Source organism: Camarhynchus parvulus, chromosome 7 (assembly GCF_901933205.1).
Source record: "Camarhynchus parvulus chromosome 7, STF_HiC, whole genome shotgun sequence".
NCBI classification, from domain to species: Eukaryota; Metazoa; Chordata; class Aves; order Passeriformes; family Thraupidae; genus Camarhynchus; species Camarhynchus parvulus.
The window spans coordinates 37,911,267-37,923,301 of NC_044577.1; the positions used below are offsets into that span (position 1 = coordinate 37,911,267).

A 12,035-nucleotide genomic window follows, 5' to 3' on the forward strand; every position below is an offset into this window, starting at 1 on the left:
TCTGGGAGGTTTTCCAGCAAAATAGGTTGCTGCTTCCCTCTCAAGGTTTTACAGCTCAGCTCTGTATTTGGAGACCAATAAAGAGCATTATGATGTTTCTGAAGAACAAATGGGGAATTTATGGAAGTGGTACCTGTAGATGATCCAGTTTACTTTTAAAATGTTAATTATTTTTGCTTCTACCACCCTGTGATATTGCATGCTAATAGACAAATGTAAGTGCTTTCTGTCTAACTTGGAGTTGAAAATCATCTCAGCAGCAGATAATTGACAAGCATGCCTGAGTAAATCATAGTATTGTAAATGCCTGCTATGGAAATTTCTTGCCTCTTGGCACATGTTAGCACAAATGAAAATTTATTCAGTTGTATCGTCTTCCCCAGAGAAGCCATGGAGTTCTCTTGCTGGCAAATGAAAATTTCATTCCATACAAGTGAAAACCAGTTGACTTTTGGAAACAGACACAAGCTCTTTTTTTCTTCCAGGTGGATCCATTTCACACCTTATTTGGTATTGCTGGACTATCTTTATTAGGAGAAGAACAAATTAAGGCTGTCAATCCTGTCTTTTGTATGCCAGAAGACGTCCTTTGAAGAATAAACGTACAGCCTGAGCTTGTGAGCTAAGCCTTGTAAAAGACAAAAGCTTTGTACAACCAATTGCTTTTTGGTTTTACTGATTTATAATCTCATCTGTGAAACTGTCAGCATATTCTTCTTTCAGATGTGTTTACATTATGGAAGTAAAGCAGTAGCTTTGCTGTGGACTTCGTCACTTTAGAAATTGTTTCAGAACAGGCTGGTTCTCTTAATCTGAGTGTAACATGTTATTTTGTTGTATTCTAAGTTGTGTGGAAACATTTCAATTCTGTATCTAAATGTACGGTGTTATGAACTGAATTTTGTTAAATTTTATATCAGTAGAAAAAAACTGAGTTACAGCATCTATAAACCAGAGCTGCTGAGGCAGAGCTGCTGGGCAGGGTTACTTGTTATGTTAACTATAAGTCGTTAGAGTTAATAGTTCTCTTTGTATCACTTAACGACCCTAGCCAGGGCAGGTAGATAGCCCTCTTCCTTTGTGTTGGTAAAACCCTGCCTAAGGCAAAACTGCATTTCTCCTTACCAGGCAGGGAGAATCTGGGGAGGAAGGAGGCATTACAATATGTAGATTTTGAGAACCAGTGTACCATGGGACGTATTGAACTTATAAAAACCCCAAAACCAACGAGCCAAATATAAAATTAAAGAATTAGAATGATTCGTGGACGTGAGGAATAGAGTGCTGGACCTGCAGAGATGTTGGGAGACCTTAGTGCCCCTCGCCCTGACTACAGAAGCTGCCTGGGACCGGGACCTGGAGCTGGGAAGCAGGGAAAAGCGAGAAACACAGGGGTCTCACCCAGGCGTTCGTATGAGGATCGGAACCCCTAGCTCTGCCCCTCGTGGACAAAGCTGCACATTCTCCTCCTCTGAGCCACGCTGGGAAGAAGACGGAGACGGCCGCCTCGTCGAGCTTCCTAATCCTGAGCTAATCACTTTAATAAAGGCGTTAAAAGGAGAAAAGTCTCCTGCCCTGTGTGTTTATTTCATACGGGCCTTGGCTTTTTAAAAAAATTTTTATATAATATTCAAATCAGAGCTTGACTGTGTGAATGCTTAAGTTTTCTATTCCTGTAATATCAACCATGCTAGTACTGGTCTTCATATAGGCCTCTTTTGATGGTGGATCATGCAAAGCACTTTAAAAAAACAAACAAAAAAAACCCCAAACCAAACAAACCAATAAAATCCTACCTGAGGCATGCATACATACCATACACTAACATATTTAATTATTCCTGTTCACATTTGCCATCACTTTTCTATACTGAGAAACAGCTGCTTCTTCTCACAGTAATTGATACCAGTAATACCATATTTATGGTTCTTTTAAATATACAAATGTATTCATTTATTGATGAGTCCCTTAGACAAAATTCCACTGATACCTGAGATACAGCACATCTTGAGTATGTAGAGTGAAACTTGCTAACATTAAACACTCTAGAGAAGGTCCCTGTTGGATGGTGACTTGTAATTGAACATAGAGTTGATGCTAAATCTCTTGCTGGGTTGAAATCCTGATTTTGTAGCTTTTGAGACACTAATTATCAACACTTGATTTTGGTGTAGTTGGAAATAAAATTAGCTGTGGAAAATACTTGTTCTCTAAAGGGTGAAATCCTCCTTGTCTTCACAGAAGTGCTGAAATTGCCTCTTAATTTACATTCCACACATCCTAGCTGAGGCTGAATGATATTCCACTTGTAATATACAGTAAAAGGTAATTGGGAAGGGGAGGAAGTGTTTGAAAATCTCTATACTTATGTTTAAATAAGGCCTAAAGTTGTTTCACCTGTACTTCACTGAGCAGAGATAGCCACCCAAGATTTGGCCCAAACTCACTGAATAGAAAATACTGCCTTAGGCTATAATATTGGGAATTAATTTGATAACAGTAAAGAGTACTCTAGCCATGACCAGCTTTTGAACCAAGTTCAGACACAGTAACAAAAGTGCCTTTTTGCACTTTTTAGTGCCTTTTTTAGCACTTGAGAAGCAAAGGCTTTATCTTGAGTACAGCAAAGCAGCCCAAAGTCCAATTGGGCTGGAGAGAGTGCCTTAAGTCACAGCAGTCAGGTGAACGGTTGAGCTTTTTCTATTCTTAAGGGTGTGTCATTATATCATTCTTGTGGTTCTGCAGTAAAAGAATGCCTCAAGCAGGAGGGCTATAAAGTATACATTTCCTAACACCTTAAAGGACCAAGAACCAGCCTTAAAAACATCTATTCCTTCTCCCAAGTTTATATCTATCTCTATCTCTATCTCTATCTCTATCTCTATCTCTATCTCTATCTCTATCTCTATCTATATCTATATCTATATCTATATCTATCTATATATCTCCCAAGTTTATATATATATATATATATATATATATATATATGTATGTATGTATGTATGTATGTATATCCCCCCCTCACACCTCTGCTACCATCCTGAAAAGTGTAGTCTCTTCCTGCATTTGGCAACTCTGAAATCCCACATCACTGTTGCACCACAACTACAGACCTTGAATCAACTTTCTCCTACCAAAACGCTGACCCTTAAATTTTGAGAAATCTGACAGATCTCGAATCTGACAGGCTGTTTTCTGTCTGGAGTAGCCTTGCCAGCATCTCTTGATTCCAAATTCCAGGTCAAGAAAGGCCTCTCTCATTGTCCCAAAACATATACCCAAACTCCATTCACTGCGTCTCATGCAGAATTTTCAAGGACAAAAATCAAACCCACAGTATAGCCTCCAACTTTAGGGCAAATCTTTCTTCAGAATAACTAGAGTGATCTGGGTCCCTTGCAGTGGTAACTTCAGAAATAGCTCAGCATTTGAATGAAGTGAGAGGAATGGCACAGCAGGCCATGAGGAGTCGGTGAATGCTTATGGGTGTAGTGGACATCTTGTTTCTTTGTTTTTTTGGGTGCCACAGGAGATGGTGTGCAACAGGTGAGTCGAGTATAGTCCACCACTGAGGACATAATTTTTGCGGAAGAGGTCCGCGTTGGCTGGCATGACCTCCAGCCCTGTGTTTTTACAAATCATGAAGAGGCGCCTACTGCTGATGGCAGCAGCACCCCAGTTAAATCGATGTTACAGTGTGTGTCCGATCTCCTCCGACGCCATCTTTCCAGAGGCAGAGTTGTTTTTTCTGCGTATGGTAGTCTCCCATCCCACGGTCACGCCGTGTTACGTGTAGCCTGTGAGAGCTCGGGGTGGAGCTGCACAAGCTCACACCACTCCTGCTACTGCGGCCCCGCTGGGCCCCGCCCCAGCGTGCCCCATGCCGCTACGGGGCGGCTCAGCCGGGCCAGCCGCCCGCCCGCTGCTGCCAGTCAGGGATCCCGCGGCCGCCCCCTAGGCAACCCTGCCCCTCCTCAGCACGGCCCGCGGCGCCACGTCTGAGGCGCGGGACGGGCCGGGGCGGTTCTGCGGGGCGGGGCAGGGCTGCCTAGGGGGCGGGGGCGCCCCGTCCTCCGCCTTTCCGTGGCGAGAGTGGCCCTTGGGCGCGCGAGCGCTTCCGGGGCAGCGTCATCACCGTCACGCTCAGCGTCAGCGTCGTGATCACCATCATCATGACAACGCTCCGCGCCTTCACCTGCGACGACCTCTTCCGATTCAACAACATGTGAGCGCCGGCTGTCCCCTCTTCCTGCCCCCGAGCCCCTGCGCGCTTCCCCACCCCGCGGGGTCCTCGCGGCGCCTCGCCGGCCGGGCGGGCCCGGGGTCGGGCCCGGGCCCGTGCTGAGCGCCGCACTCTCTTCCTCCACAGCAATCTGGACCCGCTGACCGAGACCGTATCCTTCCCGCCGGGGCAGGGGCGCGGGGTCGGGCGCGGCCGGCGCAGCCTTGGCGGCCGCAGTTACTCCTTAACCAAGAGCCCAGTACGGGATTCCCTTCTACTTGCAGTACCTCGCCCACTGGCCCGAGTATTTCATCGTCGCCGAGGCGCCCGGCGGGGAGCTGATGGGTTACAGTGAGTGCCGGGTGTCCCGGCGGTAACGTCTCCCTTCGTTGCCTCTTTCGGGGATTATAACGCGGGAGCTTTTCTCACTCTTCGCGTTGACCAAATGTCCAACATGGAAGAGGAACCTTGCATTGCATCTTCCCGTTTCTTAAATGTCTTGGGGTATTATGCAGGACTCATGGCCATAGCTTCGAGTTTGATATTCCTAGCGCAGCGTGGAGCCTGGGCTGTGGTAACATCCACCCGTATTTGGCGAATGGGTATTTCTGTAATCTGGAAGATTAAGTCCCTACCCACAGTCAGTAAAAGTGCTGGGCTTGCGTTTTGCATTGCCCTGTAAAGGAAAACTCTGAGCCTGGATGTAATTTGCTAATTTGCTGTGGAATATTTGTGTTTTTCAGAAGTCATGCCAAAGAGAACTGCCAGCAGATGGGGTGGGGCAGAGTAATGGTTTTTGCAGGGACCCAGGAACTAAAAGTATTTGACATACTAAAGCAGAAAGTATGTGTGCTGTATAGAACATTTCTCTGTATCCACCACACTTGTTGCTTAATAGCAGTGACTGCGATATCTATTAAAAGCACAGGGTGGAAGTGTGAATGTTCATTAATAAACTAACATTGGATTGAAAGGAGAGAAACTAGAAAAAAGCCCCCCAAAACACCATCCCCACCTCCACATCACTTTTTTTTTTTTTTTTTTCCTTAAGCACATTGTGTTTGCAGGGCCTTAGCTTTCTATTGCCAGACTGGCAAAGCTACCCAAACTCTATTCCCTCATAATCTCCAAAAGTCTCAAATAGGTGCTGGGATGGTAGTTTTGGGTTTCTAGCCCTCTGTTCCTCCTTTGTTTTAGTCAGATTTTAAATTTTGGTTCAGTGAGACTTGTGAGAATTGCTTAAAATTTGCATATAGAAGTCACCTCAAGCAAGGAATTTGCAAACTTGTTTGGTGTTTTTTTACACTAGTCAAGAAACTGCTGTAGTATTTGAGAAAAATGACATTTTTAGTGGCTGCTGAATCATAGAGTGAAAAGGTAGACATCCCTGTTTTAGCCTTTACTACAACTGTTGTATCATGTGTTTATCCATGGCTTATTGCTCTTGTGAAGTTGTCTGGCTGCAGGCAGTGCATTACTCCAAAGGTGCTGCTGCGCTGATGCTCTGTGTGTTCACAGTCATGGGCAAAGCTGAAGGCTCTGTGGCCAGGGAAGAATGGCATGGACACGTTACTGCTCTCTCTGTTGCACCAGAATTTCGACGGCTGGGTTTGGCTGCTAAATTGATGGAGCTCCTGGAAGAAATTTCAGAAAAGTGAGTAGTATGGCTATCTTTAAATTTATCTTTGAAAGTAACATTTAAAAGTAGTATTTCTACAGAAACCTGTCCCTGTTTTACGTGGCAGAATTTTGCTTTATGTGGTGTTCTGATTTTCTGAAATTCCTCATAGTTGGAGAAAAAGAGTTATGAAAGTTGCTTAGCAGTTTAAAATCTCAGGGTTTCTCTGAAAGCTGACTTGCCAGAGGGAGGAGGAAATAGCCTGAATTCCAGTAGAGATAGTGTATAAAAGAACATTCCTTGACAGAAAAAGAGCTTTGTGAAACATCAGCACTGTTTCCTGTAGGGCCTCCAACATACTTGTTCAGTAACTGTGGGCTTTGTGCAATGCCCTCAGGCACAATCCTGAACAAATTTTGTACTGCAGAGAGTATCTTAGTTTACCTGCCATCCCCTGCTTGGTTACTTGTACCTGAGAAAATTTAATGTAGTGTCAGATGAACCCACTGGGAAATGTCCTTAACTGATTCCAGTCTTACCAACCCCACTATGGTTGGTAAGACTGGAAAGTAGTATGATGTTTTGAAAAATTTGCCTTGTGTAATTAAGGGTCTATCATCTCCTGTTAGGCAACTGAATTTTGTGACTGATTCCACTTCTCCTAATCCAAGCAATCCAAAATGTGGATACTTTTTAAATTGGATATAGGCCTGTGGGGGCATTTAACTCGTTCTTTCTGATCAAATTTCTCAACCCACTGACTGGTGAAAAATGGCCATGTGATAAAAATAAAATTAAACTTGTGTGATTGAATTTTCCCTTGGTAAACGAGAGTATCTGTTATTACATTGGGAAAGATGTTTAATTAGTATACTACATTGGACTTGCTTGTATTGCATTGCAATTTATGGGTTGTTATTTAGAAGTACATTTACCTGCTATTCCTTAATGTGATTTTGTTTTTTGTTTCTTTTCCTCCCCTGCTAAAGAAAGGGTGGATTTTTTGTCGATCTCTTTGTGAGAGTATCAAATCAGGTTGCTGTAAATATGTATAAGCAACTAGGCTACAGTGTGTACCGGACAGTCTTAGAGTACTACTCAGCTAGCAGTGGGGAGCCAGATGAAGATGCTTATGGTAAGTTCTTGTTGGGTCTCGAATGGAACTATTCTCATGTTGAAGGCTGCTGGGATTGTTTGTAAGACTGTTACTATTTTTTTATATGAAACACATTAAAAAACATGAAACAATTTGAAACCATTATATGAAACTATTTCAGATAGTTGCTGATTAATGGGATTTTTGTATTTTTGTAACTTTTCCTAATTAAGATTATATCAGTTACAAAACTTAATCTTGCCACTTACACGTTTTGTAGCATCTCTGGCAAAATCAACCAGAGAACAAGAATAAATGAGAAGGAATGTCAGTGCTTTCTTCCTTTCATCCCATAACAGGGACTTGAAACTTTGTTTTTCTCAGATGTCTATGTATAAATTAACAATTGTCAGCATTCAGCAATGGCAAAGAATTGGGTAGCATTTTCAATTTAAAAGGGAAGGAACATGGAAATTCAAGTATGCTAATGTTAATTATGTTAACAAAAGTGAACTACCAAGTGCTTCCTCTTTCTAGGTCCTTTTTAAAATTATCCTCCCAAAGGGTTACATGGCCAGGCTGTGTATCATTTCTGTTCTTGCACTGTTTATTTGATACATAGGAGTACTGTGAAATACAAGGGCTCAGACAGATACCTAGCATTGCCGCATGTGACTTAAGTCATATATTTGTCTCTTTAGCTTGTCGTTTCCTTTCCATTTGGCTGAGTTTCATGCAGTGTTTTATATCAGTTCATATTGTTGCCATTGAGCAACATTAAGGACAGCAGTGTGTCCTGAGGAGAGCAACCAAGATGGTGAGAGGCCTCAAGAGCAAGATTTAGGAGGAGCAGCTTATGTCCATGAGTTTGTGCCACTTGGAGAAGAGAAAGCTGATGCATGCCCTTGTCACAGTCTATAACTTCCGAGGACAGCAGAGAAAGGTGTTGCTCTCCTCCCTCTGGTGACCAGGACATGAGGAGATGGAGCAAAGCTGTGTCAGGGAATGTTCAGAGTGCACGTTAGAAGGCTCTTCACTGAGAGGGTGGTTGGTAACAGCAATGGTCTCTCGAGGGAAAGGGTCATGACACCAAGCTCATCAGAGTTCAAGGAATATCTGCACAGTGCTCCTAATCATACAGTATAATTTTAGGTAGTACTGTGTGGAGCAGGGAGTTGCACCCTTATGGGTATTTTCAAACTTGAGGTAGTCCTATAATTCTAGGAAATTTTCTTGATTAAAAATTATCTTATTTTAATGGAGAATTCACTTAATATGGCTTTGTACAATGAATTACTATAATAGCATTTTTTCCTGTTGCTATAGATATGAGAAAAGCTCTTTCCAGAGATACAGAGAAGAAATCAGTTATACCTCTGCCTCATCCTGTGAGACCAGAAGACATCGAGTAACTTTAAGCTGCAGTTCTTATGCAATGTACCAAGGGTCAGGTTCCATCTCCTATAACCTCCAACAACTTAGGCATAAGAAGTTTTAGGCCAAATGTTTTTCCCATAAAATACATAAAAGCAATGTTGAGAAGCTGACTAACACTGCTTCTATTGGTAATGCCTGTATACTGCCACACTTACTCTATTTTTCCTTTCACATGTTGGAGATTTGCAGACTATTAAAATGGAAATACTTCCTGTATGGTCTTTTCTTGGTTTTCTTGTTGCAGCTAAAATTTATTTCTGTTTCAGGAAGCATCTCATTGTATAGTCTGTAATTTAACAGTTCCCATGCCAAGTTAATTGTGGTGGAAGAAGGAAAATGAAGCCAGGACACTCAACTAGGATGCCCCAAACCCCTGCCAATCACAGGTTGCCAAAAAAAACCACCCCAGGTTACAAAAATACTAGAAACTCAGGTACAAAGATACCAAATCCCTGGCCTACAAAAATACCAAAAACTCCCCCTACAAAAAACTAGGTTCCAAAATACAACCCTAGGTGTATTTTTGTTCAAAACCCTAGTTTTTGAGCCCTAGTTTCAAAATAATAGAAAACCAAATTCCAAAATACCAAAGAAAACCAGGTTTCAAAATCACAGATTTAAAATATCAGAATTTTAACCTAACCCAGGTTCCAAAATACAAAAGCAACCCAATTTCAAAATACCAGAATAGCAAGTTCAGAAATATCAAAACACAGTTTCAAAACACTAGAATACCAAGTTCCAAAACACCAAAATAATTCCATTTCAAAATACCAGAATATCAAGTTCCAAAATATCTAAATGACCTCATTTCAAAATATCAAACTGCAAAATACCAATTCTCAGATCTCTTATGTGGTCAGGATTCCCAAACCCAAAAGAATGCAATATTGTCAAAATGGAATCTGTGGTACCAAAATGGATGTTTTCTTGTCTGAAAAGCTTTCCTCTGGTGACCATCAGTACATGTATTTATTCTAATTGTACAGCCAGATGCAATAAGAATTTTATTGTAAAAGCAAACACTTGTAGTAGCTGTCTGCTTAGTTTATGTCTGTGAGAACTGGCATTTGGGCCGGAGAGCTGTGGTTGGGATCAAAGGATGGAGTAAATCTTTTCCCTGCAGATGCACAGTGAAAGACTGCGGAGCAGGCAAAGAGAGCATTTATATATTTCACTGAAATTCGGGGTGCAGCAGCAATGGGGGTGCTCAGGTTCATTAGGATGAGCCATAAACAACACAGCCAAACCCATGACGCCTCAAGGGACGTGTCAAACGCTTCGACAGAAACAGGTTAGTAATGATTACAGAAGAAAAATTACCAGTAATCACTTATGGTCCATGCAGAATTTCCTCGGTTATTACAAAGCTAGGACATACGGAATTTTGCAGGCAGAATCCACAATTTTGGCCCTGGGCACCAGGATGATGAGGCCGGTTCTTTTCCACGGAAAGGAAAGCCCAGCACCCTGGTGTTTCAGGGGCAGACAAGGGGCCGTGTAGGGAAGGGAATGACGACTGGGACTTTTCTCCACCTCACCCCCCCACTCAAAGGTGCAGCAGCCCCAGATGTGACCAGTGAGGATGAGGAGGGAGCAGCTCTTGCAGAGGCTGCTTTTAGAGGGTTACACAGGCACATCTGCACAGGGAGCTGAGAGTTGAGAGGGGGCAACACAGGCATCCCGAGAGTCCTTCCAGGATCAGTGGTTACACGATCCATCAGGGGCTGGGGAGCAGCCAGCTGCACCTGAGCATGGAGCATTGCTCCTAGAAAACGTCCAGGGAAAAGCCCTCATGCCAAGAAACAGCACCTGAGCAGGCAGAGCAGCATGTGTGGTCCCAGAGGGAAACTTTCAAGTTTCCCCTTTCATCTGGTCAGTCCCCTCACTCCCAGAGCCCCCAGAAAAGAGAGGGGCTATTAGGAGAAAAGTAGTTTCAAATAAAGGAAAAGGCTCCCTTTTGTGTAACTGCCTGTGTCTAAATTGAAGAGGAATCTGCTTCCCCTGCATTTTTAATGGTTTCAATGAAAGGAAACCCTGCCTTTTCCATGGCAGTGGGGGTATTAATCGACAGGGAATCCCCATTTTCCATTATTTTCCAGTTTAAATGGAAGGCAGAAACCTTGATGATGTTATTTTATGGGTTTGAATTAAGGGTAGCTCCCTCATTTTCATCATCTTAAGGTTTAAATTGAGGGGGAAGCCCAGTTGTCCCTCCTTCTAAAGGGTTTGAACTGAGGGAACATCCCCCTTTGCGATCACCAGAGATATTTAAAGTGGGAAAACCCCAACTTTCTCCAGTAGTTTAGGGGATTAAATTAAATGGAAGAAGCCATTTATTTGCCATTTTATCAGTTTAGATGGATGTAAGCCCTACCTTTCCCTCAATTTAAGGGGTTTAATTGAGGGAAGCTTCTTCTTTTTCAGCATTTTAAGGGTTTAAATCTACATTTCAGGGTGCTCCTACCCATGCCCCAGTACCAAATGTCACATCAGTGTGGGCCTAGCACTGCCCACAGTCTAGTCTCCCACTGCCCAGGAGTCTATTTTTTTTTTTCTTGGTTTTATTTATAATGTATATAGGTCAAATTAGTGGTCCCAGTGTGAGTTACACTATTCATATTGTACTCTTCTCCACCCTGCTTAGTCACATGTGGAGTACTACTGAGTAATCACTAGGGAACAATTTTGCAAGTTAACAACAAATTATCCAATTTATCTAGCTATGCTGCCAAAACACAAACCTTATTTCTTATCAGTTTTCTGCTCTTTTACTTAGTGTAGTTGCAGCAAGAAACAAAGCACTGCCATTTCCTTGAAGAGTTTTCTCCATCATCAAGCCCTTTACCCACCTTGAATTTAGTCAGAGGAGCCAAACAGTTGCAGTTCCTCTGAGGGCTTTTATAGCTGGTGGGATTTGCCCGCTCCCTTTTCCCGGGTATTGTGGAAATAAGAGGCAGCACAACCAGGGATATATTAACCCCAGCCTTTACTAAGGGCCTTCATTCCCTCTCTGGGATCAGCTAGGATAAGAGTTCTCCTCTTATTTCAGTGAAGAGGCTCTTTCAGCTTATCTCAGCTTGTTTTCAGCAGATGGTTTTGGGTATCTAAAGCAACAGAGGCTTTGAAGATACTGTGCAGAGAATAGCATTGAACACAGGGAGTATTTAAGTTCATGATTTTGGATAGTGTGTTCAGGAGTGGTGACATGCTTTTATAATTTCTGGTTTTCTTGTTTTTTTTTTAGGAGGAATGCAACTCATGAAGAGTTTAAGAGGAGAAGCTCATGAAGAATTGCAGCCCATAAGAAGGACCCATATTGGAGAAATTAATGGAGAACTGTTCCCTGTAGGAGGGATCTCATGCTGCAGCAGCACAAAGACTCCTCTTCCTGAGGGGGAAGCAGTGGCGTGAACTGACTGTACCTTCTGTTCTCATCTTGCACTACTAGTGGGGAGGAGGGAGAGAATGGGGAATAAAGTTAAACCTGGGAAGGAGAAAGGGATGGGGGAATTAAAGACTTATTTTACTTCTTATGACCCTACTCTGATTTTGATTGGTAATTAATTCAATTAATTTCTCCCTTTTTTCCCTCTGATGTCTCCCTGTCCTTATCTCAGCTCATGATCTTTTTTATGTTATCTAGCTGAGGAGGGAAGTGA

The 12,035-nt window shown here is 42.7% G+C and overlaps 1 protein-coding gene across 2 annotated transcripts; it reads left to right on the top strand.

Moving 5' to 3' along the window:
- Positions 1 to 4,022: 4,022 nt before the first annotated feature.
- NAA20 (N(alpha)-acetyltransferase 20, NatB catalytic subunit) lies at positions 4,023 to 11,754 on the top strand. Of its 2 annotated transcripts, XM_030952632.1 has the most exons (6): positions 4,023 to 4,225; positions 4,370 to 4,394; positions 4,483 to 4,573; positions 5,741 to 5,876; positions 6,830 to 6,975; positions 8,263 to 8,589. In XM_030952632.1, exons 1-6 carry the CDS (start codon positions 4,173 to 4,175, stop codon positions 8,346 to 8,348), a joined length of 537 nt encoding a protein of 178 aa, XP_030808492.1. In that variant the 5' UTR covers positions 4,023 to 4,172; the 3' UTR covers positions 8,349 to 8,589. The 2 variants fall into 2 exon arrangements, 1 of the variants encoding a protein (XP_030808492.1); XR_004060890.1 differs by lacking the exons at positions 4,023 to 4,225; positions 4,370 to 4,394; positions 4,483 to 4,573 and adding an exon at positions 11,621 to 11,754 and having other exon boundaries at positions 4,602 to 5,876; positions 8,263 to 9,667.
- Positions 11,755 to 12,035: the final 281 nt, after the last annotated feature.

What these genes read in the sequence shown, in the direction of transcription:
- NAA20 (XM_030952632.1), top strand. Translation starts at nt 4,173, where the DNA reads ATGACAACGCTCCGCGCCTTCACCTGCGACGACCTCTTCCGATTCAAC. An exon ending in CTGGAAGAAATTTCAGAAAA is followed by an intron (nt 5,877 to 6,829) that starts GTGAGTAGTATG and finishes CCCCTGCTAAAG; the next exon opens with AAAGGGTGGATTTTTTGTCG. An exon ending in GCCAGATGAAGATGCTTATG is followed by an intron (nt 6,976 to 8,262) that starts GTAAGTTCTTGT and finishes CTGTTGCTATAG; the next exon opens with ATATGAGAAAAGCTCTTTCC.